Source organism: Notechis scutatus, chromosome 4 (assembly GCF_049901735.1).
Source record: "Notechis scutatus isolate UNSWTSFEM ecotype Mainland chromosome 4, rNotScu1.2, whole genome shotgun sequence".
Classification (NCBI taxonomy): domain Eukaryota; kingdom Metazoa; phylum Chordata; class Lepidosauria; order Squamata; family Elapidae; genus Notechis; species Notechis scutatus.
Genome location: NC_142012.1, coordinates 91,615,720 through 91,643,702, shown reverse-complemented (window position 1 = coordinate 91,643,702; position 27,983 = coordinate 91,615,720). Strand labels below are relative to the sequence as shown.

Below are 27,983 nucleotides of genomic sequence, written 5' to 3'. Positions count from 1 at the left end.
ATTTGTTTGGTACTTATCATTTTTGGTACTCATCGTGCCTCCCAGAACCAATTAGCGATGAGTACAGAGGTACCACTGTATTCTGAAAATATATCGCATCTAGTAAAGTCAACTCATCCTTTCAAAGATGTTTGAGATACGCTCAGATGTCCCAAGCAGGGATGCTAATGGTTTTGGGAGAGCAACTTTTACTGTCCAAATCCTCCACCTTCAGCCCGCGGTGAACTGGCTGCCCATTTTTGGCAAGAAACAATCCTGCTTTCAAAATACTGCTTTCTCCAGAATCCGAGGGCTGCGCCGAATCAGAGCCTTGAACTTCAACGAATATCCGATTGCGTGCTCTAAAAAGAGGCCTGCTGTGGTTGCGATCAGAATACGTTTCTTGACGTTCCTTCTCTGCTGAGCAAAAGTGGATTTTGAAAGCAGCTTGGAATCCCCTCCGAAAGTTTTCATTGAAGTACCCATAGATGATTGGATTGATGCTACTGTTAAAGAAAGCCAGCCAGTGGGCAAATGGGAAAAAATAAACCGTGATGAGGCTAAGCTGATGGTAATTCAGGCTCCCATAATCGGTCATCAGCATTAAAGTCCAAAGGGGCAGCCAAGAGAGACTGAAGAACAAGGCCACAATAATTAGCATATTGATCACTTTTATTTTCCTCTTGGAGATCCTTCTTCCCTTGCTGTCCTCTGATTGGGAGCCTCTAATAGGTGCGGAGGACTTGAAGAGTTTCAAGGCGATCCGAGCATACATGATCACAATTGCGATGAGAGGGCCAAGATAAATGTGTGAGAAGAGGACAGTGGTGTAGATCTTGCGCATTTTGGGGTCTGGCCAGGCTTCCCAGCAGGAGTAAAAAGGATAGGAATTATTGTAAGCATCCAGCATGAAGTGGTTTTCGTCTCGAGTGACAGTCAAGGTAACTGCGGAGGGACACATTATGATGAAGGCTAAGACCCAAATGATGATGATGATGATCAGAGCTACCTGTAGAGTTAGTTTTTGTCTGAAAGGATACACAATGCAGCGGAACCTGGAAGAAAAAGAAAAAACAGTCTACTCAAATATTGGAAATGCTGTTTGAAACAAGCCTCCTTTTGAGATTTGCTGTAATATCTACTCAACCATCTACTAGGAAGTGTTTTCCCATCTATTGGGAATCTTTAGATCGCTGCCTGGTGTGTTAATTATAACATGCAACCCACGAACATTATTAAAAAGGAATATTTGTTCCAACTCGATAACAAGCTCTCATCAGCAAAGATTAGGTACATTAAGGAAAGAAAAGAAAAAACACACCAAAAGATTTAGAGAGACCTGGGCTCAGATTCTTCTTCTGCTGTAAACTATCAATTTTTATTACTCAACCCAGACTACCTTGCAGGAATTGCTGTGATTGGATAATCCCAATATAAAAAAATAATCATATAATAAAATTTGTCAGAAAAGGTGCTGACAATATTTTCCTGGTTTTAAATTTATATATTGTTAAGCAACCAGACTTGAAATTCTAGATGTAGAAAACCTTGAATTATGCCGTCTTCAGTCTGATCTAAGTATGGTATATAAAATCATACATTGCAATGTCCTACCTGTCAATGAGTACTTCAGCTTCAACTATAAGAACACAAGAGCAAACAATAGATACAAACTCAAGGTTAACCGCACCAAACTTGATTGCAGGAAATACGACTGCAGCAACAGAGTGGTCAATGTCTGGAATACTCTACCCTCAGTGGCTCCAACCTTTTTGTGCCACGGCCCGGACCGCATCACAAAATGATCCGTTTCTGTCACCCGCTTCTCCCGCCACCTTCAACTCCTCCTTTGTACCTTTGTCGATGGGCCGCCAAAACGGTCGCCAGCTCGCCTTGCTTGGTGCTGAAAGAATCTCGCGCCTTAGTTTGTTTGAACCCTCCCCTTCAATGAAACTAAGGCACGAGGATTCCTTCAGGACCCAACGCCGCTTTCCAACTGGAAAAGCTCACCCGAAGCCTTCTCATCAAACAAGATGGCGGCGACCAGCAAACCGGCGACCTGGTAGGAAATGTTCCTACCCTGCTCTACCTGACTCTGTGGTTTCTTCCCAAACCCCAAAACTTTAACCTTAGACTGTCTACTATTGACCTCACCCTTTCCTAAGAGGTCTGTAGGGGCGTGCATAAGCGCACCAATGTGCCTACCGTCCCTGTCCTATTGTTTCTTTTATTTTTCTTATATGTACCCATTTCATGTATTCATAACTATGTATATACTTACACCTATTATCTTGTAAGCGATTGACAAATCAAATAAATAAAAAAATAAAAATAAATAAATAAATAAAAAGGTGCTGACAATACCTTCCTGGTTTTAAATTTATATATTGTTAAGCAACATCCTACCACAAGGTTCATCCTATATATAGAGAGAGCGCTTATTAACATAAACTCATGATATAAATTTTATAAAACTAACAATTTATTTTACCAAAGTCATCAATATATGGGGTTCATAAGAGCTAGGATCCAGAGCAGTGGTGGAATTCAAAAAAATTTACTACCAGGTCTGTGGGCATGGCTTGGTGGGTGTGGCTTAGTGGGTGGCTTAGTGGGTGTGGCAGGAGAAGGATACTGCAAAATCTCCATTGCTACCCCACTCCTGGGGGAAGGTTACTGCAAAATCCCATTCCCTTCCCACCCCACTAACCTGCTTTCCAGCTCTGTTCTCCTGTGCAGGGCAACAAAAGAAGACTCAGACTATCAGCTGGGACTCAGGAGGCAGAGAATAGATGGGGGTGGGGCCAGTCAGAGGTGGTATTTGCCGGTTCTCCGAACTACCCAAAATTTCCACTACCGGTTCTCCAGAACTGGTCAGAACCTGCTGAATACCACCTCTGATCCAGAGTTAACTTTAATAGAAAGAATTGTTATAAAAAGAGATGCATAAATAATACTTAACATTGGCTAAATCATTTTTTTAAAAGTATTAACCCATCCTTTTGGAATTAAGAGACTATTATGTTCTTTGCTTCAGGCAGCAAAGAGAGGCAGGGCTGGGTTTGGAGCAAGTTGGGAGAACAAAAGCTGGAAGAGAAAGGTTAACCAAGAGAACAAATTTCAGATCAGTAGAATGTCAGGTGATTTTGTAGTTTCATTTTCAGATCGAAGGGAAAGAACAGAAAATTAGTGAGGCAAGCTTACCTCTCTACTGCAATGGCCACCAGAGTGAACACGGAAGCTGAGACGGACATGCCTTGGACCAACCCACTCATCTTACACATAAAAGTATCAAATGGCCAGCCTGGAACAATAAGCAGAACATCCTGATAATATCCTAGTCCTAATATCCTTACATCCTAGTCTGACTCCAGCTGTCAAGATTTTGTCTTGTTTAAGAGTTGCTGAATCACTTGTTAATAAGATACTGTTAAAAAAAATCGAAGCTTTGTTCCTTGATGGACCATCTAATTCATGTGCATTAGAATGAACACTTGTATATACCTGCACATGAGTGTGGTTGTTGAAGAGGTATTAACAAATTCTGCAAATTGAATCTTTGTGGCTTTAGTAGATGTATTAACAAATTCTGCAAATTTCTGTGCTGTTTTTAGTAATATTGTTTTCCTTGTTGATTGAGAGCTGCTCAAAGTTTGACATAAAATGCATAGCTTCATGAATTGTTTCAAATAAGTAAGTAGGTAAGTAAGTAAGTAAATAAGTAAGTACGTATACGTATGTACATAAGTAAGTAAGTAAGTAAGTAAGTAAGTAAGTAAATAAATAAATAAATAAATAAATAAATAAATAAATAAATAAATAAATAACTGGTATCTTCCACAAAAGTTGGATTTCAATTTCCCAAATTCCCAGAATGAGAAATTTGGGACTGATCTCACCTAGGAGGCATCAGATTAAGGAATGCACAAATAATATAAGCAAAATATAGAACACTTAAATCAGTTAAAAACATTTTGCTTAAAAGGGGATAATCAAACCATTTTTGTACCAGATTGGCAATTCTGATTACAGAGGTGTTTGCAAGGGTGGTGAAGAAGCTGCCATCTTTATTTTTTGATTACCACTCTACCCCCCTCATGGACACTCCAGACTAGTTATTACTACTTCATTATGAACAATAACAAAGCATCACAAACCTATATCACCGTGCTGATTAGAAAGCTCCATTCTATTGCAAAATTACAGCAATATGCAATTGCAATTTTTTGCAGTCTCCACTAGGGGTCTCCATGCCCCACATGATCACAGTCAGCCACTGTACCTGTGCCATAGCACTATTCTTCTTGAAGCCTGTTTTAAAAAGTTGAGCATATTTATTTATTTATTAAATTTATTTGTCGCTCATCATGTTTTCAAGCAATTCTGGACAGCTTGTAGCATTCAGAGGAGAATGCAGAAAATGTTTAGCCCTGGATATGAGAGATGGAGCTAAAATAAAGATCACATTTTGTTAAAACACAATTTTTTCTGTTTCGACTTACAAAAAAGGAACAAGGCAATAAAAAAATACATTTTAAGGAATTTGAATTGTGGGGCAGAACTTTTTAGGGCTCTACTTTGCTGTGAGAGTCTTGGGACCATATAAGGAAAAGTGGATACATTTGGTTGTATAAAGAGAGCTATTTTATTGTGCTTTTTAGAATTGACAGGTTTGCTGGAAACGGGCATCGTTTCTAGTTTTTAAAGACTTTTTTATATGGACTTTATTATTTTTATAAATAACTCAAAGTGGCAAACATACCTCTTACTCTTTTCTCCTCTCATTTTCTCTACCACAACAGAGCTGTGTGTGAAGTGAGTCAAGCTGAGAGACAGTGACTGGCCCAAAGTCACCCAGTTGTTTTCATTTAAATATTAAAATAATATTTACATTTGCCTAAGATGGGATTAAAACCTACAGACTCCTGGTTTCTAGCCTGAGGCCTTCACCACTAGACCAAACTGACTTTCTTATTTCTTATTAGCAAATAGAAAAATATTAATGGGATGAGATGCCTGTCCCCCCCATCTGTGCAATTTTTTTATTATTTTGTCTTATTCAATTGCAGATGGCTAGATCTTTGTTAGGTAATTACTATCATTCTGCCTTTCTTAAGCTGAACAATGTAGATAAGTCCTCAACACATCCGCAGAGGAAAAATATATTCATCATTGACTTCTTCTGGGATTTCGCCCCACCCAGTGGTGGGATTCAGACAGTTTGCACCGGTTCAAGCGAACTGGTTGTTAAATCACACACCGCCTCCCTGCTGTCAAAGTTGATTCTGGGTGCAGCGCTGCGATGCACTGCAATGGAGAAACGGGAAATGGAGCGGCTGGAGTGAGGGAAGGAATCCGCTTTCCCTCTTTCCTTGCTCCTCCTCCTTCCCTCATGCCGGCTGCTCCATCTCCCATTTCTCCATTGCAGCGCAACACCCAGGATCCACTTTGATAGCAGGGGAGGGGGTTATTTAACAACTGGTTCACCCAGGGTTAGGTTGACAATTGTGGGAGGCTCTTTCCGCATGTGCAGTGGAGCTGGAGGGCGAGGATGGGCCACACCTCTCACAACAGCCAACCTGACCCTGAGCGAACTGGTTGTTAAACTATTTGAATCCCACCACTGCCCCCATCCCAGTTTCGCAGACAAGCCTACAGTCAGATTTCCTGAGGTTTTAAGTTTTAGGTTTCTGGGTGTTATCATAAAAGAGGACCTAACATGGGGCACTCACATTGAAGCACTGGTCAAAAGGGCCCAGCAGAAATTATACTACCTGGGACTTCTCAGGAAACAACAACTGAATGAAAAACTGCTGGTGACCTTCTACCGCTGCACCATAGAGAGAGTGTTTTAACTTACTGCACCTGTGTATGGTTTGCCAATTGCATAGTGGCAGATAGGACAGCACTCCAGAGGGTTAACATCATTGCCCAGAAGATCATGGGTTGCCCTCTCCCCTCTTTGAAAGAGCTTTATAGCTCCCACTGCCTTAAGAAAGTTCAAAGCTTTCTCAAAGATCCATCTCATCCTAGAAACCCTTTTTTTGAACTATTACCATCTGGCAGATGGTACAGGACAATAAAAACAAGGACAAACAGGCTGAAAAACAGCTTCTATCCTAGGGCAGTAACTATTGAATTCTACTGCATAGTGCAATATGAATGCAACATCGGGTTTTTAATTCAATTGTATAGAATGTGAAGGATGTGTGTTTGTGTTTTATTTTTATAGTCATAATGTACACTGAATTTAATTTCATTGTATGAGGTGTAATAACAATAAACTAAACTAAACTAAACTGAGGTGATTTACCCACACTAAGCCTAACCCTGCTTGGCATCATTCAAGATCAGTGACACACCCATGAGGCTGGGAAACAGGGTCATAGGTGATAGTAAATTATATGTCTCAGAGTTGGCTTCATATGGATTAGTGCCGGACATGTTGTTCCTAATAAATATTTTGGATTCTTTTGAAGCTTGGCTTGAGGCTCATGATTTAATTAGGGCAATCCTCAGAATCCTGGCATTTTTATTTATTTATTTATTAAATTGGTACGGCCACCCCCTTATAAGAAGCGACTCTGGGCTGAGTACAATAATCAAACAAAAACAATTAAAATGCAGTTGTTATAAATATATTTTTAAAAACCATTGTTAACATTTAAATATATTAAAAGCAAAATATGCTATGTGATTAAAATCAGAATGTGCTGGATGGATTGTCAAACTTAGCTCTGAAGAGCTAATCAACATTCAGAAGCATAAATATGCTTCTAAGATGTCCAACTTTTTACATAAGAAGAAAGGGTATGTTTTTACTCGCTCAAAATTTTCCTGCCTGCACTGAATAATGCATGAAAAATTCTGATTTATTTTAAAGTGCCAGTCGGCTGCATAAGTGCAACTCCCTGGTTACTTGTTACAAAAGAGCAAGATTAATAGCTACTGGGGGCAAAAACATTCTCAAAAATACTTTCCATCTTTCTATATTGATTGGTGCATCTCAGAACTCCTTCGTAGCCATACTGTGGAGAAAAAATAAACATATCTTCAGTTCTGCTCAGGTATAGGTAAACTGTGAGGAAAAGAAGTGTATCCTCAGCTCCGCTAATTACTCATGCAGAAATATGGAATTGTAATTTAATATAATTTTTTAATCAGCGATCTATTTGACAGTCAGAGAGAAACATGAGAGGTGTTCAGTATAAGGGTGTGGATTTTCATGATCAATACAGGTAGTTCTTGACTTACAAAGTCTTCATTTGATAACAGTTCAAAGTTACAAAGACATTGAAAAAAAGCGACTTATGACCATTTTTTCACACGTATGACCATTGCAGCATCCCCATGGTCATGTGATTTGTATTTATGACGGTTGCAGTGTCTAGGAGTCATGTGACTCCCCTTTGCAAACTTCTGACAAAAAAAAGTCCATGGGGAAGCCAGAACCACTATATTATGAACTTAACAACGGCAATGATTCATTTAACAAATGCGGCAAGAAAAGCCATCACCTGAGGAAAAACTCACTTAGCAAAATTCTCACTTAGCAACATACATTTTGGTCTCAATTGTGGCTGTAAGTTGAGGACTACCTGTTATCAGCTGGGCAGGGTTGGGTTTCAGGTTTGTGGTCTCTAGACAGATGATTTTCTGATGTTTCACCAGTCAGGGGTGGGATTCAAAAAGTTTAGCAACCGTTTCTCTGCCCGGTTGCTGGGTGGGCGTGGCCATAGTGGGCATGGCCTAGTCGGCCTCCTGCATCATGGCAGGAGCGCTGTTTTCACCCTCCCTGGGCTCCGGAGGCTTTCCTTGAGCCTCTGGGAAGGCGAAAACGGCCTCCATGGGTTCTGAAGGCTCTCTGGAGGCCGGAAACAGGCCCATTTCTGGCCTTCCAGTACTTCTGGGAGGCCCATTTTTTTGCCCTCCCTGGGCTCTGAAGGCTTTTGTTGAGCTTCTGGGAGGGTGAAAAAGACCTCCCTAGGCTCCAGCGGCCAGAAACGGGCCCATTTTTCGCCCTCCCTGAGCCTCTACATGGGCCCTGCACTTATCTGGGATCCAAAATGGGTCACGTGGGGACTCCTGGGAGGGGCCGGGTGGGTTGGACAGGGCCAGCCATGGGTGGGATTTGCCAGTTCACCAAACCGGCCATAAAATTAACAACCGGTTTGCCCAAACTGGGACGAACTGGTAGCAGCCCATCCCTGACCATGGTAGCATCTTCAAAGGCCAATTATTCTGCTACGCAGACCACAAGCAACTGAGGAGGGACTGACTGGACTTCTGTCTTTGTAGCCAGGACATTTGAAGATGTCCCCCATTTGAGAGATGTTTACTGTCATGATATTATCTGGCTTTGTCTTTGCTGCTTTCCAGATTATTGTACCCAACAGCCCTGCCCTATGTTTTAAACCTAAGCCCCACCAAACAGCTTCCCCTTTTGGAACAGGTGAAATTCATAGGCTGTCTTACTCAAGGAAAGGTCTAAGCGTTATCTATAGCGTGATAATTCCGCATATCAATTTAAAGCTGTCAGTAAACCATGCCCTGAAGAATTTCTGAGAAGAGATAAAATAAGTTGCTCTGTTAGAATGAGAATTTATGTTAATGAAGGAGAAGGAATTTCATGTTTCATCTAATTCATTTCCATATGTTATTTGCAATGTTTGCATTTTAACCTTTCCTTATTATTTATTTTAGGTCATCCTAAGGGATTGAAAGCAAATGAATTATCTGTCATCCCACTACCTTTTCTTATACTTCCCTAATAAATATCATGCACGGTGAAGCATAAAATATATTGCTTAGGATTTAAAGATTCGCTTAGGTTGCATTTTAGCCCAAAGATGCAAAACCTTGGCCTTTGAGTGTTGGAGATGAAGCCAGGACAAAAACTAAATTTAATTTAACGTATATTTAAACTTAAGCTGAATTTATTTTAACTTCAGCTAGTAAGACTGTGGGTAGGCAGCTCCTTTGTATCTGGGGATTTATGTCTATGGTTCTGGATGGGGTAGCAATGCCCCAGACAAACCCACTCTGTAACTGGGTGGGTCTTCCTGGACTCAAGATTCCTGCTCAAGGGGTCTCTCCTCCTGGTTCCCCCCCAACTTTTGGTTGTGCACTAGTTATGCCTTTCTTGGATCCTAATGACCCATTAATGACCCATTTCCTGGATGGGCTATTAGTACTACAATGTGTTCTACATGAGGCTACCTTTGAAGAATGTCTGGAAGCTGCAACTGGTGCAGAAACCAGTGGCAAACAAGCAGTTTTGGGTGCCACCAGGGAGGTTGATATAACACCTCTGCCACACAAGCTGCATTGGATACCCATTTGTGTTCAGATTCCAGTTCCATGGGTGGGTTATCACCTTTCAAGAACTTCATGGTGTTGGACCAGAATACCTGAGGAACCCTCTCATCCCAGTTACATCAGCCCGTTCCACATGGCCAAGCAGAGAGGGCATATTGCGCATCCTATTGGTCAGGGAGTTTTGACTGGCGGGATCTAGGAGGAAGGCCTTCTCAGTTGCTGCCCCCACCTTATGGAATATCTGACCCTCCCACCCCTTCGAGATGAGTTAAGCTCTCATTCTTCTGGTTTTCCAATTGACTTTGCCAATTAGCATGACAATCTAAAAGTATGATACAGCTCTGGGGGCAGCTGATAGCCTGAAAATTTTCCCTATTAATTTCTGTCAGGCACAACTAACCAGGCCCACACGTGGAGGTTCAGAATTACTGATTTGTTGCTCAAGCTCATCTTCACAAGAGACTAGTCAGACTCATGGTTTGCATCTAGGTCAAATTAGATAAAGGTCAACAGCATGGAAGAAGGGTTGGGCTTCACCCTCTTGTGGCTACGTAGAGATTAACTGACAAATATGGGAGTTTAGACATACCAGAATCAGAGATTTTCAAGCGACACCTTTGATTTCTGTACAATCTAAATCTGATGATTTAGAAATTGTTGTAGCTCCACCTGATGAACTACAGCCTGCAATAGAGAGCAGCTCAAATCCATGTTCAGGGCCCTGATGCCTCATTCTTAATTCTGTGGTTGTATTGACCCATAGAGAAACCCTAAATCAGGGGCCCTCAAGTTTGGCAACTTTAAGACTTGTGGACTTCAACTCCCAGAATTCGCTGGAGAATTTTGGGAGTTGAAGTCCACAAGTCTTAAAGTTGCCAAGTTTGGAGACTTCTGCCTTAAATATTTTCTTAGGTATTTTCTTAAGGGTTCATCTTTTACTGTCTGAATATCAGAAACACATAGATAGTATATATGTATTTGTTACTGTATTTATAGCCAAACTTTTCTTTGAGAGCTCACGAGCTTACAAGAGACCCTGCTCTAATATTGTTTCGACAACAACCCTATCAGGTGAATTGAGCTGAGGCAGAAAATGTCAAATCTAAACTGTAAGATAGGGATTTAAACCTAGATCTTTCCTCAGAATATTTGTATTTGAAAGTCTGGCCAGACTTTCAAACGCAAATATTCTGAGGAAAGATCTAGGTTTAAATCCCTATCTTACAGTGAGATTTGACATTTTCTGTAAGTGATCACTGGAATTTGGAAACAAAATTCAAGAATAACTTTGTAGAGCTCGACAAATCTAATCAATAAACATAACCCTTGACAGAACAGTTGGCTTCTAATCATTTGGTTATATTTTTCTCATATGCAGAGTTCTCCATCTAACACCTCTGTTAAAAAGGCCACTGTTTTCCAGCTCTGTGTCCTTCATTTTCACAGTTACAGTCATTGCATCATTTCAGGGAAGCAAAGTCTATAAGACTTTCATTATTAGGTAGATAAGAGCACAGTGGTCACATGGATAGGATGCTGGCTTGACAATCCTGCATTTGAGACCTGGGTGCTGCCATGGGTGAGTTTCTGTCCTTTGTTCCAGCTACTGCCAGGGACATGAAAGGACCCCCCCAAACTGGGCATCCCCTGGGCCAGTGGTCTCCAACCCTGAGGCCACAGACCAGAAACTGGCCTATGAAAATGAGCGAAGCCCCATCCATGCACACATGGAATCCAGGCAGCATGCAAAACCACACACATCCCAATCCGCAGAAAAACCTACCCCCATGGAACTGATGCCTAGTGCCCAAAAGGTTGTGGGCAGTGGTGATTTCCATTTTTCTTCTACCGATTCAGAAAGCGTACTTTGCATGCACACTTCGCATGTGTGCGCCGAACTCAAAGACCACCCTCTGGAGATCTGTGCGGTTTTTTAGCTCAGTTGAGGCATAGCAATCGATTCTGCGCAAATCAGCTGAGCTAAAAAGCAAGGGAATATAGGATATATAGGGGTTGGGGCTAGCCAGAGGTGGTATTTGCCAGTTCTCCAAATTACTCAATTTTTCCGCTACCGGTACACCAGAACAGGTCTGAACTGGCTCAATACCACCTCTGGTTGGGGGCCTTTTCCATGGACAATGGTGATGTCACTGGCTAATCCTTTCAATCCAGAAGCGCCTCGGTGCTTCCAACATGAGTATAATATGATTAGCTAGATCATTTAGCAATATAATTTCATTGTACGCTGCGCAGAGCCATTTGCTTGTAAGATGGGCATTAGATAAATAAATATCTCAGAAGAGAGACAAAGTACAATTCCCTACTCAATATCCAAACCACACGTTCCATCACCTTTCATAATAATTCTCTGCCCTCTCCAAGGAAAATCTTCATACAATTTAATCACAAAAGTAAAAATGTTTTACCTCCCCCCCCCTCCTGAGCAAATGCAGGCAAATAATATACCTATGCTATCTCACAACTATAACCTGTGTATAAAATCTAAAACTAGTATTTGTGCCACTAGCACCTGAGCTGACTTAAGCTACAAAATTAAGGCTGCACTTTCATATAAAATAAAATGCTTTTTGGGCAATAATTTTTTTTAATGGAAAATTTGCATCACTTTATTCCATATTTTAAAAGTGTAAGACATTCATAACAGAGCTAGTGATGCTCTCCAACATCATAAAACCTCCAAGTCCAACCTCTTGTAAATTAGTTATCAACCCTCAATATTTGAAGGGATCTTAGCATTTCTTTTCATTTGCCCCTTTTTTCAATATTCTCTGAATGTTCTTGGTTTTCGTTTACCTGTAATCAGGTTGTCCACCAGTGTGGTTGGCATACAAAAAATCCCCACCAAGACATCGCTGATCGCTAGGTTGAGGATAAAGAAGTTGGTGACTGTTCGCATCTGCCGGTTCTTTAGCACAATGAAGCACACCAACATGTTGCCAATCATGCACATGAAAAAGATAAAGGCATAGGCAACGATGAACATGGATGCTACTGGAGAAGAATGTTGATAGTAGGGGGAGAAGGTGGAGTTTCCCTTGTAAGTCTCGCCATGGCTTGTGTTCTTAGAGAATGGTGGGCTGCTCTTGGTGGGCTGTGGAATGACACCTGCGAGGGAGAAGAAAGACAGAATAACAGAATTGGGCCTTGAAGATCTTCTAGTCCAACACCCTACTCAAGCAAGAGACCCTATACCATTCCAGACAAGGAGCTGTCTAGTCTCTTCTTAAAAGTCTCCAGTGATGGAGCACCCAGAACTTCTGAAGGTTAAACCGTTCCACTGGTTAATTGTTCTCACTGTTACTGTAGATGTCTATAGAAATTCTCAGTCATCCAGATCATAGTTGTCTCAAAGGTGCTTTTTTCAAGAGGCAACTGGACTTTCTTGTTTTTCTTGAAAGACATTTCGCTTCTCATCCAAGAAGCTTCTTCAGTTCTGACTGGATGGTGGAGAATAAAAGGATTTATACTCCTTGCAGACAGCTGGCCATTTGCAGATAGACTGTATTTAAAAGACAAAGGCCACTCTTTTGAAGACAGCAAAGTCCACATTTTGGACAGAGAGGACCACTGGTTTGAAAGAGGCATCAAAGAGGCCATTTATGTCCTCTCTCAACAGAGGAAGAGAGATATGAAATCATCTATCCCCAGTCTACAACACAATCCTTTCAACAGTTCCAAGAAGGCTCCACATACATTTGCATTACTCAGATGACCCTGACAACACAGATAAACCTCCAGGTGGCCTCAAAGACTCAAGAATGCAAATGACTAGCTGTCTGCAAGGAGTATAAATCCTTCCCCACCATCCAGTCAGAGCTGAGGAAGCTTCTTAGATGAGAAGTGGAACGTCTTCAAAGAAAGCAAGAAAGTTCAGTTGCTTATTGAAAAAGCACCTTTGGGTTCTGTTAGGAAATTTTTATTTTGTTCTAGTTTGCTTCTCTCCTTGATTGTTTCTTGCCTGGTCTTCTAGTGCTTTGCAAAATAGGTTGCCTCCTTCTTCTTTGCGTCAGGCTCTCAAATATTGGAAGACTGCTATCATGTCACCCATAGTCCTTCTTTTCACTAGACTATACAAACCCAATTCCTGCAATCGTTCTTCGTATGTTTTAGCCTCCAGCTCCCTGATCATCTTTGTGGCCCAGATTCAAAGCCAAAAGAACCACAATCCCTGTAACATGATAGCTAAAGGATGAAAATAAATTAAGAATGTCCTGAATGTTAAGAAGGGCCAGGTTCAACAAAACAGAAAGCCAAATCAACTGAATCTGCAGAAACAACGTGGGCGCATCTCAGAAGGGGCCCTCCCTGGCTTCTTCGACGTTCTTCTGCTGTCAGCCTTGCAGAGTAGTCCAGACAGAAACCATGGTCAGAAAGTAGATTTCTCCCTAGCCAACTTTATATCCAAGAGACTTGGCCATGCCCACCTTCAGTCTGTGGGCTCAGTGCCTCTTATACAAGTGTTCCCCTCTCTGTGGCTCTTCCCTCTGTTCTCCCAAAAGTCATCCCCCCGTTACCATTACATTTGTGGAAATCCATTTCCCATCATCCCTCCCCGTTAGACAATCTGGCTTAATTTACTACAATTATATTTTAGTAGAACTCTGGAGAACCCGTGTCCCATTGAGTCATTATTTCAGAGATAGTTCCTCATCTACACTGAGAAGCTAAACGACTATAGCAAAAACAACTTCTGACTTCGTACTGGCTTTCCCATTGAGTTTCATTGTGGGAAACCAGTGGAGACTGGGGACCATCATAAATCTTCCTTTCTCTTTCCCCCTCTCCCTCCCTTTCGCTCAGTTAAAGGTCACGACAAGAAGAGTTTCTATAATTTATATATCCAGGAGTATCTGCAGGGTGTAGAAGAAAAGACAAATAAATAGTGGCTGAGCAATGGGATTAAAGCTTGGATTGATTTTTAACGTGTGCCACATGTGCATATGAAAAACAGGTAGGGCTTCACTTGTAGCATCCTGGCCCACTATCTATGACTTTGCCATACCCTGGGGGAGACTCCTAATCATCTTGGTAGTTAGTGATTTTTTTCCCAAGGCAACCAAACAAACTATGGAAAATAAAGCGATTATATTCCAAGCATGAGATTTTTCTATCCTCTTATTTTAAGCCCTCTGAAGAAAACGTCAGTTCATAGCATGTGATATTCTCATTTAATATGAATGTCAAGGAAAAGTCAATGGCTAATTCAGAGATGGTTTGTATGTCAGTGTTCCAATGAAACTCCCCATTTCATTTAGCACTCAGAAACAGAGTTCTGAGTGTTCTGAGTTCCAAGTAAGAATTTGTTGAAGAAGTCATCTTGGCACATCTGGGAAAACCCGAATCTGAAAGTTCCAGATTTTCCCTTCCCAATTGAAAACCAAAACCCATCCCCTGCACCCACCAGTCCATCACATGGTACAATCAACCATTGTTCCAGCTACACCTCTCAAGTGCAGGATAACTTGTCCTTGACTTTTGAGAAGAATGTTGTTGAGTTTAATCTTCCTCCTCTACAGAGGTGGTACTCAGCAGGTTCTGGAGAACCGGTAGCGGAAATTTTGAGTAGTTCAGAAAACCAATACCACCTCGACTGACCCCGCCCCCATCTATTCTCTGCCTCCCGAGTCCCAACTGATCAGACCGGCTGGGTCTTCTTTTGTTGCCCTGCACAGGAGAATGGAGCTGGAAAGCAGGTTAGTGGGGTGGGGAGGGAATAGGGATTTTGCAGTAACCTTCCCCCAGGAGTGGGGAGGGAATGAAGATTTTACAGTATCCTTCCCCTGCCACACTCACCAAGCCACACCATGCCCACCAAGCCACAGGCACAGAATCAGTAGTAAAACATTTTGAATCCTACCACTGCTTCTCTCTATGAAATCTCCCTCCCAAATTCCCAGGCACAAAAATGTGGCAGCCTCGAAGCTTCTAAGTAAAATATGGCTTCCAAGGCTGATATTATAATTGCTGAAACCCTGAAATTACCAATTCTGCATGTAGGCTCTCGATAGTTAAGCTGCCCTGGAGTGAAAAGGATTAAGCATAATGCCACCCGTTTAACAGAAGGAAAAATAATGTTCCCACAGCATACGGTCACTTAGAAGGTTAATGTTCTGTATATAGAAGAATGACATGTTTGTGAGATAGATGGCTATATAAATTGGATAGATAAATAGATAAACCAATAAAATATCCCCCCAAATAGAGAGTTGACCTAGGTAATTCCCACAGATTACAATTATCCCAAAAGAGACCCTATTGTGCACAGAGGTTAAATTAATTTCATTCACTTATGTTGTGGGAAATTTCTAGAGTCAGTCAATCAACTCATTTTGCATATTTAAGTCTAGTGGGGGGAAAAAATTGGAAAAAAAATCCCAACCCTTCTGCAGGTTCCTAGGCCTGGCAGCACAGAATATGCCTGCCAAATTCAGTTCCTCTTGGAGATTTAGCCACATCCATTATCCCCTAAATCCATTCAGTCCAAATGTACATAATTGACACCCTTGAACATCTATGTAATTGGTGAGATTTCATACTTTGCATCAATTTGTCTCAATTTGCATCAACTGCATAATAATATCTTTTGGAGTTTTACATTGTGCACCTCCTGTTTATGTTCTGTCTGTAATCACCACGTAGAGATTAAACAATACAAAGGACATAAATTGCCCAGACAGATTTTTAGAACAATGGAACAATTCAGAACAATTGTCATTTGTTTGTTATCAGATTTCTGAACAAGGGAACCATTCAGAGCAATTGGTTATTTGTTCTATTAGCTACTTGACGAAATCTCAGTTTGGCTACCTGAGATTTGAATGAAGGTCCAAAATTTAAGGTTTCGCATGGGATGTTGCATCAGTTGTGAAGACATTGTGGGTAACAACTCTGTTCACAGAATGGTGATTGTTTTTGTTTGGTTACTGTGAATAGAGACTGCTAGAACCACCACTTTTGATTGTTAACCGTGTTGTGAATATCCGCAGGAAGAGATTACGGTATCAGCCATTGCAGTAATCGTTCTGTGTAAGCAGAACTATTTCCATTTTTGTTATTTTCAGCGAGCAGATCAAGATGCTTTGAAACACCCCTTAATAAAAGGCTATTATTCCAATCTAGCGGGGTTCTCCTACGAAGGGTCATTTATTTACACTACCTCTTACCTGAATTGGAATAAGAATATATTGCTCAGGTACATGATTAACTCAAACAATCCAATAATTATTTCTACCCTTTTAGATTTCAGGAGAGCTGGAAAACCTGGCTTTCCACCTCAAGCACTGGGTTAGGATTGGAGTTGAGCTGGGAAGCTGTTTGGTTTGTGTCCTGGAGAGAAGGGTAGTTTTGTTTTTAGCCTTGCTTTAGTGGATGATTTGAGCTACCTAGAATTGTTATAGGAGATAGGTGGTCATATACTTGCTGTAAATAAGTAAATACATAAAATTATCTTCACAGGTTGACCAACAAGCTACCTTTTAACACAATAACTAAGGAGTTACTCTGCACTAAGCCATATTTTTGCATATTCCTCTGTACTTAGCCATAGTTTCTTCTAAACATGGTTTGTACAAATAGGTCGCAGTGGCTGGATTCACGAGTAATACTAAAAACTATATTCAATACAATCAGGGGTGGGCTGGGCTTCAAAAATTTTAGCAACCGGTTCTCTGTTTGGTTGCTGGGTGGACGTGGCCATGGTGGGCGTGGCCTAGTCCAGAGGTCTGCAAACCTGGCCCCTTTAAGACTTGTGGACTTCAACTCCCAGAATTCTCCAGCTGGAGAATTCTGGGAGTTGAAGTCCACAAGTCTTAAAGGGGCCAGGTTTGCAGACCTCTGGACTAGTCGGCCTCCTGCACCATGGCAGTGGCAGGTAATTTTCACCCTTCCCGGGCTCTGGAGGCTTTCCTTGAACCTCCAGGAGGGTGAAAACAGTCTCCCCAGGTTCTTGGAGGCCCTCCGAAGGCCAGAAATAGGCCTGTTACTGGCCTTCCTGACTGGAAGGCCGATTTTTTGCCCTCCCTGAGTCTCCCTGCACTTACCTCAAATCCAAAACGGGCCTCATGGGAACACTTGGGAGGGGAAGGGAGGGTGGGTGAGGCCAGCCAAAGTAGGATTTGCCGGTTCACCAAACTGGCCATAAAATTAGCTATGGCTTTGCTCAAACCAGGGAGTTCCGGTAGCAGCCGACCCCTGAATACAATTCAGCACAGAGGTTGGAATCATACAACAGGCTAAGCACAAGCCAAACTCAACATATTAGGACTTAACACAAAGTATGCATTCGGCCTCTGGAAAAAAAAATTATCCAGCCCCATTGGAGACAGAAGGCAAAGGCAACTGGTTTGTGGTTCGCTGGCAGCCTGTGCAGACAGCAGCGGAATTGGACAGTGGGGAAGAAAGGGGATCAGTTTGGGAGTCTGGAGAGGACTCGGACGAGGGTCCTGCATCTGATGTGAAGATGGGGCCAGGACCATCTGGGAGTGGTGTGCTGACTCTGGAGCCTCTGGAGCCTGGCAGCAGCGAGGCAGAGGACCCAGGGGAGCCTGTTCCCAGTGTGCATGTGCGCAGAGCTGCTAGAAGGCGAGAGCAGCTGAAACAAAAGGGGTGACTTGGGAGCAAGGCTGGGAGGTGATTGCCCCTCCCATAAGGTATAAAGGACAGGCAAAGTTGACAAAACCTTTGCAGGAAGCAAAGTCGTTCGTTCGGTTCTGATTCATTCTTGAAGCTCTTTGTACTTTGGTTGGCTTTTTTTCCAGTTCATTTGATACTTCTGTTATTGGCAGCACTTCACAGGAAAGCAAGGTGGGTGCTTATCTCGAGGGACTGTTTGAGATTCATTACAGGCTGGGAATGAAAATAATTCCCAGCATTGCAATAAAACAAGATTTGTTTTTAAAATAAGCATGTGCATAATTACGGTCTCGGAAGCCTTGGTCAGAACAACTGGTCCGATTTGTCTTGAGCCACCAGCTTTACTATTCAGGTTCTCTTGATTTTCCCTTTGTCATTGTAATGATCTTATTTGATTTTCTGGAATCACTGAAGCCACTTTAGTGGAGAATTGATAGCATATATGCTCCCCTCTATGACCTGTCCAAGGTTTTAATTGTGAGTTCTTGGATATCTCATAGAGGTTGCAAGCTCAACCATAGCAAGATTGCGAATTCTGCACAAAGCAACTGCATAATAATGAAAAAATCCAGAGCAATAATTGGTGTTGGATATAAGGCACACATAATACCACAACTATGTGAGCTGCATTGGCTACTGGTGTATTTCTGGGTGCAATTTAAGATGCTGGTCGTCACTTTTAAAGGCCATTACTCCCTTTCCCGAAGGCGGTTGCAGCGGTGGTCAGAAATGGCCACCTCAAAGAAGAACTCGACCGGAAAAGAATGTGCAGGAGGAACATAAGAAGTGAAAGTTTTGGCTGACCAGGTTAAATTGCAAAAGCAACAACTAAGGTACCCTGGAATTTAAACTTACAAAAAAAATAACATAGTTCCCAAAGAAGAGTCTGAAGCAGCGAAGGAAAGTGAAAAGGGAAAGGTTTGGGGGTTTTTTCTTCTCTCCCTTTCCCTATACTGACAACTAAGAGACTTAAATAAGAAATCGGAAAAAATCAGCTTTGACATCAACAGGCAATTAAGCTGAAAATAAAACAAAATGTCAAAGGGATAATAAAGATTTCTGGACACTAAATTTTTTTTCATAAGCAGGAAAGGAGAGAAAAAGAATAAAAGGGTAGGATCTGGGAAGAGGGAGGAGACTGCCTGGAATTAAAAGGAATCTACAGTAAAACTTCAACAAGACTTCTAAAAGATACATTTTAACTGAAACTTTCTAACTAAACAGTAGAACCCCAGGAAGAGAAAGTGAAAAAAAAGAGCAAAAAGAAACAGCTTGCGTGTATTTGGATTACTTGGTGATCTTTGGATTCTTGGTTATTGCATTTGAATGACTAAAATTAATCAGGTGGTTGTTTAAAAATTTATACAATAGCACTACTTCTGGATGAATTGAAAATGGAACTTAAAAAGTATAAAGAAGATGCACAAGAAGGGAAGGGTTCCTTTGGCTTCGTTTTTCAATTCTTAGAAATGGAGATTTGGAACTATGAGAAACAACAAGAAACGTCTGCAAAACAAGAAAACTGAGACAAAGAAGAAGCCATCTTTAATGAACAAGTAAAGAAGAAAAAGGAAAGGGGGGGGGAGAAAAAGGAAAGGGGGGGAAAGAGAATGGAGAATTTAAGACTTTAAAAAACAACCAAAGAAAAGAAAAATAATTCAAAAAATAAGTATAATACTGGAAAGCAACAGAAGAGGGGGATACAGAAGAGAGAAATAGAGGTAGAGAGACAAGGGGGTAAAAAGGGGAGAGAGAAGAAGAGAGGGAAGAAGGAAAGGTAAAGAAGTTATAAAGGACAGAAACAAAATATAGAGAAACAGGGCCTATTTAGAGATAATGGGTGAAAATTTAACTGAAAAAGGGATTCTTTAAAGTATTGTTATATTAGTAATAGAAATAACTTTAGAAAATTGGAGACAATGTATGATTAAAATGAGGGATAAAATAGTTAGTGTAATTTAGTGAAATGTTTGTTAATAAATAAGTGAAATAAAATAAATGAGAAAATTGAATTAGGAAGGGACGGGAACATTTTAATTAGTTAATGTTTTATAAAATATAAGTGAAGGAGGGGAATTAATTATGGAAAGCTTATAATTGTTCCCATAGAAGTATGATATTTAATTGAAAAGTAATGTTAAAGAAGTTAAGATTTTAATGAATATTAACATTAATGATAGAATTGAATTGGAATGGAATGTGTTGTTTTAATTACATATATTTATAATTTTTTCTTTTTTTAAGAATATAGTGTGTATTTTAAGAATGTACCAAGCAGAATCCAAATGGAAGTTATGTATTACATTGAATGTTATAACTTGAGGGTATATATTGAAGCCTAAATAAGAGTTAAATGGATAAACTTAAAAGATATAAAGGCGTCATACTCCAATCAGCAACTACAGGAGAAACTTTGTTTAATGAGAAAAGATAATAGATAATTGAAACAGGACAGACAAAAAGTATAAATATAATGATTTGAATTGAGATGAGATAATTAAAATAAAATTGAGAAAATTAAAAGAGGGGAGAAGCTATGTAGAAAATGTAAAACAGTAATAAGATATGGAATAGAACATAAAAATGAGCATGAAATTGAATTTGTGTCTGTACAAAGAAATATAACCCGGGATTACGCTACTTTCAAAAAAGATGTTTTATTTGTATTTTTTTGTGAAAACTCAAATAAAATTTACAAAAAAAAAAAAGAGTTGTTACATAGGATTATTTTTCTCTGGTAATATCACAGTACTAACTAGAGCATACAAAACATTTGCTAGACCAATACTCGAATACAGCTCATCAGTCTAGAACCCACATTACGTATCTGATATTAGCACAGTTGAGAAAGTCCAGAAATATTTCACAAGAAGAGTTCTCCGCTCCTCTACTCGTTGCAGAATAACTTATGCCACCAGACTTGAAATTCTAGACCTGGAAAACCTTGAATTATGCCATCTTCGGTCTGATCTAGGTATGGTATATAAAATCATACATTGCAATGACTTACCTGTCAAAGAATACTTCAGCTTCAACCATAACAACACAAGAGCACACAATAGATACAAACTCAAAGTTAACCGCACCAAACTTGATTGCAGGAAATACGACTTCAGCAACAGAGTGGTCAATGTCTGGAATACTCTACCTGACTCTGTGATTTCTTCCCCAAACCCCAAAAACTTTAACCTTAGACTGTCTACTGTTGACCTCACCCCTTTCCTAAGAGGTCTGTAGGGGGCGTGCATAAGTGCACCAATGTGCCTACTGTCCCTGTCCTATTGTTTTTTTTATTTTTCTTATATGTACCCATTTCATGTATTCATAATTATGTATATACTTATACCTATTATCTTGTAAGCAATTGACAAATCAAATAAATAAATAAACAAACTTCTACATCATAATATGGAACAACTAGAAAAAAAAGAACTGAAACCATCACCTTTGGAGAAATAAAAATCACAAGGGAAGAAGAAAACAACATTATGCATGCCTTGTATTAACCCCTGGATACACCCTCATCAATACAGGACACAATGACAAATGGGAACCCAAGTCTACCAGAAAGTAACCTGTAGTATCCTAGGTAACACATTTCGTTGGTTTATCAAAATATCAAATATAAAACATACAATGAAAAATAAAGAGAATGAAGAGAAAGGGAGAAAAGAGAAAAGGGCAGAGCAGAGGGAAAAATAATAAAAAGGCATTGACTTCCGACTCCTTTTGGTACAGTAGAATAAGATACCCTGTTTCTCCAACAATACGGCCTCCACCAATAGGAAGGCCCAGCATGATTTCTAGGCATGAGGTGAAATTAAACCCTACCCCCAAAATTTAGGCCTATTTAATCCATGCGTTTCCCCACCATTTCTCACATCGTTCATTAAAATTACACGAGGTGAAGAGAAACGGGGGGAACGGGGGGAGAAAACTTGCCTTTAGGAGCACCCTGCACATAGAATACCCCAATCTACTACCTATAGAACATCGGTCAATAGAAGCTCCACGAAGGCAGAGTCACCAGCCACTTCTATCGGCCGGTAGAAGCGGCCTCGGGGCAAACGCCCACATGCACTCCCCTCACCACAAAGCTGTTTCTATTGGCCGATGGAAGCTCCCCGAAGGCAGAGACACCAGCTGCTTCTATCGGCCAGTAGAAGCAGCCTCAGGGCGAGTGCCCCACGCACACTTCCTTTGCCATGAACCCGCTTCTACCAGCCGATAGAAGCAGCTGGTGACTCTGCCTTTGGGGATCTTCCATTGGCCAATAGAAACGGCTTCGTAGCGAGGGGAGTGAATGTGGGCACTCGCCCCAAGGCTGTTTCTACCGGCCGATAGATTTCCTCCTCCATGTGCACCCCCACCTAGAGCGGCCCATGCGCACTCAACTCTCCACAAGGCCACTTCTACCAGCTGATAGAAGCGGCTGGTGACTCTGCCTTTGGGGAGCTTCCATCAGCCGATAGAAGTGGCGTCATGGAGAGGTGACTGCGCATGGAGCACTCTAGGTTGGGGTGTGTGTGGGGGAGGAAATTAAGACACCCCTGAAAAGAAGTCCTAGCTGTTTTTTCGGGGCTCAAAAAAAAATAAGACCCGGCCTTATTTTATGAGAAACACGGTAGTAACATAAAACTTCAACTTTTAACTTTTATTTAATAATATATACCAGCCATTTCTATAACATCGAACCTATCTAATTGGCAAAACCCAAAGTTGGCAACCTGTAGTATCCTAATATTCCACTACCAAAGTAACAACCCAACCTCTTACATGAGGAGCTATGTAAGAAGCACAAACACACTGCGACAAACTGGAATCAGAGGAAACAGACTACTTATGCAACACCTTGGATACCAACACTATTTTATCAAAAAGTGCCTCACAACACAACCAGTACAATGTGTGGAAAGAATAACAATTGACTGCCAGAACAACACAGCATCATTGTAGCACACAAACTAACTAAAGCTCTCCAAAACATTTTAAACAAACAAAATGACCCAGTAGCCTAAGAAAGAAAAAACAGGGTATATGTACAATATATGGCAGAAGTTCTGCAACAGCCACAGCTAGAAGACTACAGAACACATCCATAAACACCAACTGCTTTGAGAAGACATGATTTAATTTCACAACGCATGGACAGATTCAGCCACAGTTCCAACTAGGAACCTATTAGTAGCTTAGACTAAGCCAAATCCAAAAATACTAGAGAATTCATGGAAGTTTGTCATTCAGACAAATCAGCCATCAATAGACATGTAGAGATAAATCACATCTTCCCACCATTCAAAGAAGACAATAAGAAAACCTAACAAGGAAACGAAAAGACCACAACATATCTTCTCTAGCAGCAACACCCATGTAAGCAGGGACCAGACAACCATTAAGCAAAAAGCAATATTAATCTTATTAAGGAACCACCAAGGAGGAACCCCCACCCCCAAAACTGCCAGGACAAGCTGCTGCATGTAAATAGGCAGCAAACCATATTCCCTTGCACCTATGTTACCTAGTTGGGTAATGCAATATTTGCAAGCAAACAACCAAACTCAGAGACCACCAAAAACTCCACAGTTCCACCTTGATCCTACATATATCCTCTTCTATGGGAACAGTTTCAAATGCTTGAAAATTAATTGAACTAAGCAGTGTAGCAGTGTTTTAGGAAGGACCAACACATAACCTTTGTTTTCAGAACTTTCTTCCTAAAGGAATAGTTATTTAACCTCAAGAAAACACTAAAGGGTGTAATTATTCCACTTGGAGTAACTGATTGGAACTTAAGACCATAAGATATGGGACTTCTATGGAAATCTATGTAGGATTGCTCTGTCTGAAAACAGATTTTAGTTTACATACCTCTATGACTGCCTTCTCCTATCAGGTCTCGTCTATCTCTTGTATGCTACAGAATATTTGAAGGGCAGCAGATTGAGAATCCTGGTTTGTATTCTAATAAATATGCTAGTCTTTCAGATGGTATTTGATCCTTTGTTGCTCATGCTGAGGCAGTCCGTATTTCTTGATACCTGGTCTGTCATATCCAGAGGAGTTTGTAACCATCCATCTGCCAGCTCCTCACACTCCACATGGAATTTGAAAATGCTGAGATTCTCTTGACTTCTGCTCCATCAGCGTGGAAAATTAAACCTAGTGTCAAACTTAAGCAATTCACTTCTGACATTCCCCCCTCCCCCAATATTGTCTTGGCTCTTGGTTGAGAATAAATCAATCAAGAAGCATTAAGGATTTCCTTGCAGTTCCTTTTTGTGCTGTATCTGAAGATTCTGTAATGAGATTTGAGTGCAGTTGGTCCCTTCTCTCAGATATGATGCTTCGACTATATATATATATATTAATTGAGCCTGGAGTAGGAACAGAGAAAGCGACAGCTTTCTGCAGAGGAGTTACCAGAGAGAAAGATGAGTCATCTTTTTGTCCCATAAACTAGGACGTGTGAAATGCATCTCCCTAGAACAGAAAATATGTACTGAGCTAAAAGCAGGAATGGAGTGGACTTCTCTGCAAGAAATCCTATGAAAGCATTGAGGTCCTTAGAAACTCCAAGCTAGTTGTAGGGCTTTGCTGCAAATCCCTCATCTTATTTTTGGCCTGCATGAATAGCCTACCATTGCAGAAAACAAAATTGTGGGTTGCTTAGCACACTAGACTAGAGTAAAAGGAGATTCGGTATACTAGACTGAACTACAAGGTGTTTGGGTCATTTATAGTTATTGTGGGAATTTGACTATTGTGTCAACTTGCTATGTTAAGGAGGACATCACTTCCAACCTTAAAAAGGATTTATTTCTTTGGGTATAACAAGTCGTGTGGACATAGGAACTATGGGGAGTAAATGTAAAGGTGGAAATTTTCTTTGGACTTTGGGCTGAAAATTGCTCCCACGGATGATGTCATTAGAAGAATGGAGAAATTACTGGGAGGAGAGAGTGGCATATGCCATTTTTAAGGTTGAGAATGAAAGCGTCTCTTAAAATACACACAAATTGGATCAGTGGTGGCAAAATGGGCATATTTGGGCTACATGATTTCAGACTGATTTGGGGGAGTTGCTGAAAAATGGATTTTGCCACCATATGCTAGCAGTACAATTTCAAACACCGCCATAGTATGTAGATTGCCACCTCTTGTTTTAACAAGTGTTTTAAGTCTTCATATCCTTCTTGGACAACTGAAATCCCAAGAAGATCTGGCACCTCTGAAACTGTCTCAATTTGGGGGAAAAAGCTACAGGAACATCTAAAACTAGAGGATGTAGGAACCATTTGGCTATCCGAAGGAAGATCAAACATTTATTTAAACAGAAAAAATGAACCTAATGAAAGATGCATGTTCTTCATGAAGGTGGGAAGATTAAGTGGTGAAGCAGATGCAAGAATATCATTTCTCAGGCTTGACAGAGCCATTCTATAAACAGTGAGAAGATGCTTCCCAATCTCAAGATTGGGAAGAGAGTAGCCAAAATTCCATTGACACAAGACAGGAGGAAAATGCTTTGAATTTACAGTCTGGAGCAGATATACACAAAAGGACTTGATTTTTTTGTGCTCTGTAATAAAATTGTATATGTGTGCTTATGCTATTAGCAAGTCCCTGAGTACGAAATTAAGAATCTAAAGAGTCAAGATTTATTGTCCAGTAGATGGCAAGAAACATAGAGATCATCAGGCAGATAGGAAGGGAAATGCTATGCACACACACATACACGCAAAACAAACCAGGTTATTCATTGTTCCCAAATGATGCCTTTTATCCTGTTTATAAGCAGAACATAAAAGTGTTTAGTTTTAGGGAGTTATCCAAAAACATGGCTGGGATAGGAGCAAACAATTTTATTGCCTCTAGCCATTCATGAAATACGACTTCAGCAATAGAGTGGTCAATGTCTGGAATACTCTACCCGACTCTGTAGTTTCTTCCCAAACCCCAAAAACTTTAACCTTAGACTGTCTACTATTGACCTCACCCTTTCCTAAGAGGTCTGTAGGGGCGTGCATAAGCGCACCAACGTGCCTACCGTCCCTGTCCTATTGTTTCTCTTATTCTTTTATTTTTCTTATATGTACCCATTTCATGTATTCATAACTATGTATACACTTATACTTATTATCTTGTAAACAATTGGCAAATCAAATAAATAAATAAAATAAAATAAAATAAATAAATAAAATAAACAATAAAACATCTGGGAAAGAGAAATGTTTGATCCTTATCACCCCCGTTAATTTCAAAACGACTTAGATCTTGCACTAGTTTAATTCTGGGACAGCTATGTAATGAAACTACATGGATGGACAATGGGAATGGATTGCCTTAGTTTTGTATTTTGGAATTTCTCAGATTTTATACTTATACTCTAATAATAAAATGTACATGGAATGGACTTTCTTCCCCCCTCTACCATTTCCTGCAACAGGTGTTGGAAAGGTGATAGAGGGAGGCAGCAGGGACTACAGTAATTTTAACAGACGTTCATAGGGAATGCTTCAAGCCATATACCCCAAATAACCCATCCTATTTCCTGGAAGTTCAATGGACTGGTAGAAAACAATACTGCAAATTTATCCTGGAATGGCTATTGTTAAGAGCAACCTAATCAGCCCTGGAAAGTGTATGAATTAGAAATTGTATAAAATACCATAACTTAATTTAATTTTAATTTTAAATTGGTGGGATATACCTGTAAATTTCTCAAGTATTCAGAATGTATGGGTTCCAAAAGCAAGAAAACAAACACTGGTGGATTCTTTTCACTTATACACACACACTCTCTCTCTGTCTCACTACAACAATTAAGCATATTTTCCACATGGAAAAACAAAATGTAAGAAAGAAGTTATTTGGGATTGCTGCTCCCTGATCTCAGGTAACTCCTTGATTTTACAGATTTTGAATTAGTCACTTGAGAAAACAAAATGCCAGGATTTTAGCAGGCTTTCAATCAAACTATAAACAAACCAGGTTTTCCAAGAAAAGAAGAAGAATCTGACCCTACCTTCTTCGTTTTCCATGTTGTTGTTAATTCACAGTTTCTTCTCCAATGGTACCGGTTGAAGAGATTGTTCAGCAATGAGTTGAGATCTGCTCCATGTTTCCTTTTAGAGGCTTACTCTCTATTTACACAGAGGCAAGAAAATCAGATTATTTATTTCCAGGAAAACTAGCCTGAGACAGTTCTTCTGAGAGCTTGCTGATGGCTTGCTGAGATACTGTTTCCTTCTACACTTTTTATTTTCCCCTAAAATGACCTTTGGGTTTACATTCCAGAATGAATGAAAATAGCATGCATCTCTTCCTTTCTGTTTCAAAGAGCAGGTGGCTGGCAAACAGGCTTGATTAAAGAAAAAGGAAACCCTTAGTTAGAACTGAAGGGAAAGAGATAAAGAGATTTTCAATTTATTTTCCTCCCCTATTTAAAGGGAGGTGAGGGACATTCTTGCATAGGCAGGGATGCTTTTTGGCCAGGGTTGTGTTGAAATCCTTGCCAGCCCCCAACTTCAGGGCAATGGGTCAAGGTTGGGTCTCTTCTATATCTTTGATCTCCTTCTGAGATCAAATCCAAGTTGCTGGTGTTTATCCACAGCAACGCAGCAGGCAGAAATCTCACCTTCCTGGTGTTTGAAGCACAGACAGCCAACTACCTTTTGCTCAGTGTCTGCTATCTCCCCCCTCCTGAGGTTCTGAATGCTCTCTCTCCTCTGCCTTCTCGCTCAGCCAGGAGGCAAACTGGTGGAAGCGGCTTTTCTTGTTGGTCGGAGTCAGTTTGTACGTAGAAAAAGGGGGAGACAGGATGGTCTGAAAAGGAGGAGGGGGTACACCTCTCCCCACTACCATGGTTACGACATTGGGTGACTGAGCAGGCAAATTACAGATAAATAATCCACCCAACCCTTTGCTGAGAATGTTCATTTATCAAATGGACCAAGTGAAGAATTTTCAAGGCAGAGTCTATAGCAGGGTTCTCCAAACTTGGCAACTTTAAGATATAGCTTAATGGCTGCAGA

At 40.6% G+C, this 27,983-nt stretch overlaps 1 protein-coding gene across 1 annotated transcript; it reads right to left on the bottom strand.

The window, feature by feature from the left end:
- Positions 1–27,092, bottom strand: NPFFR1 (neuropeptide FF receptor 1). Its single transcript, XM_087964101.1, has 4 exons — positions 26,975–27,092; positions 12,112–12,423; positions 3,184–3,283; positions 1–1,034 (listed from the first exon to the last, which is right to left on the bottom strand). The coding sequence occupies exons 1-4, from the start codon at positions 26,988–26,990 to the stop codon at positions 143–145; spliced, it is 1,320 nt and encodes a 439-aa protein (XP_087820227.1). The 5' UTR covers positions 26,991–27,092; the 3' UTR covers positions 1–142.
- Between the last annotated feature and the right edge of the window lie 891 nt (positions 27,093–27,983).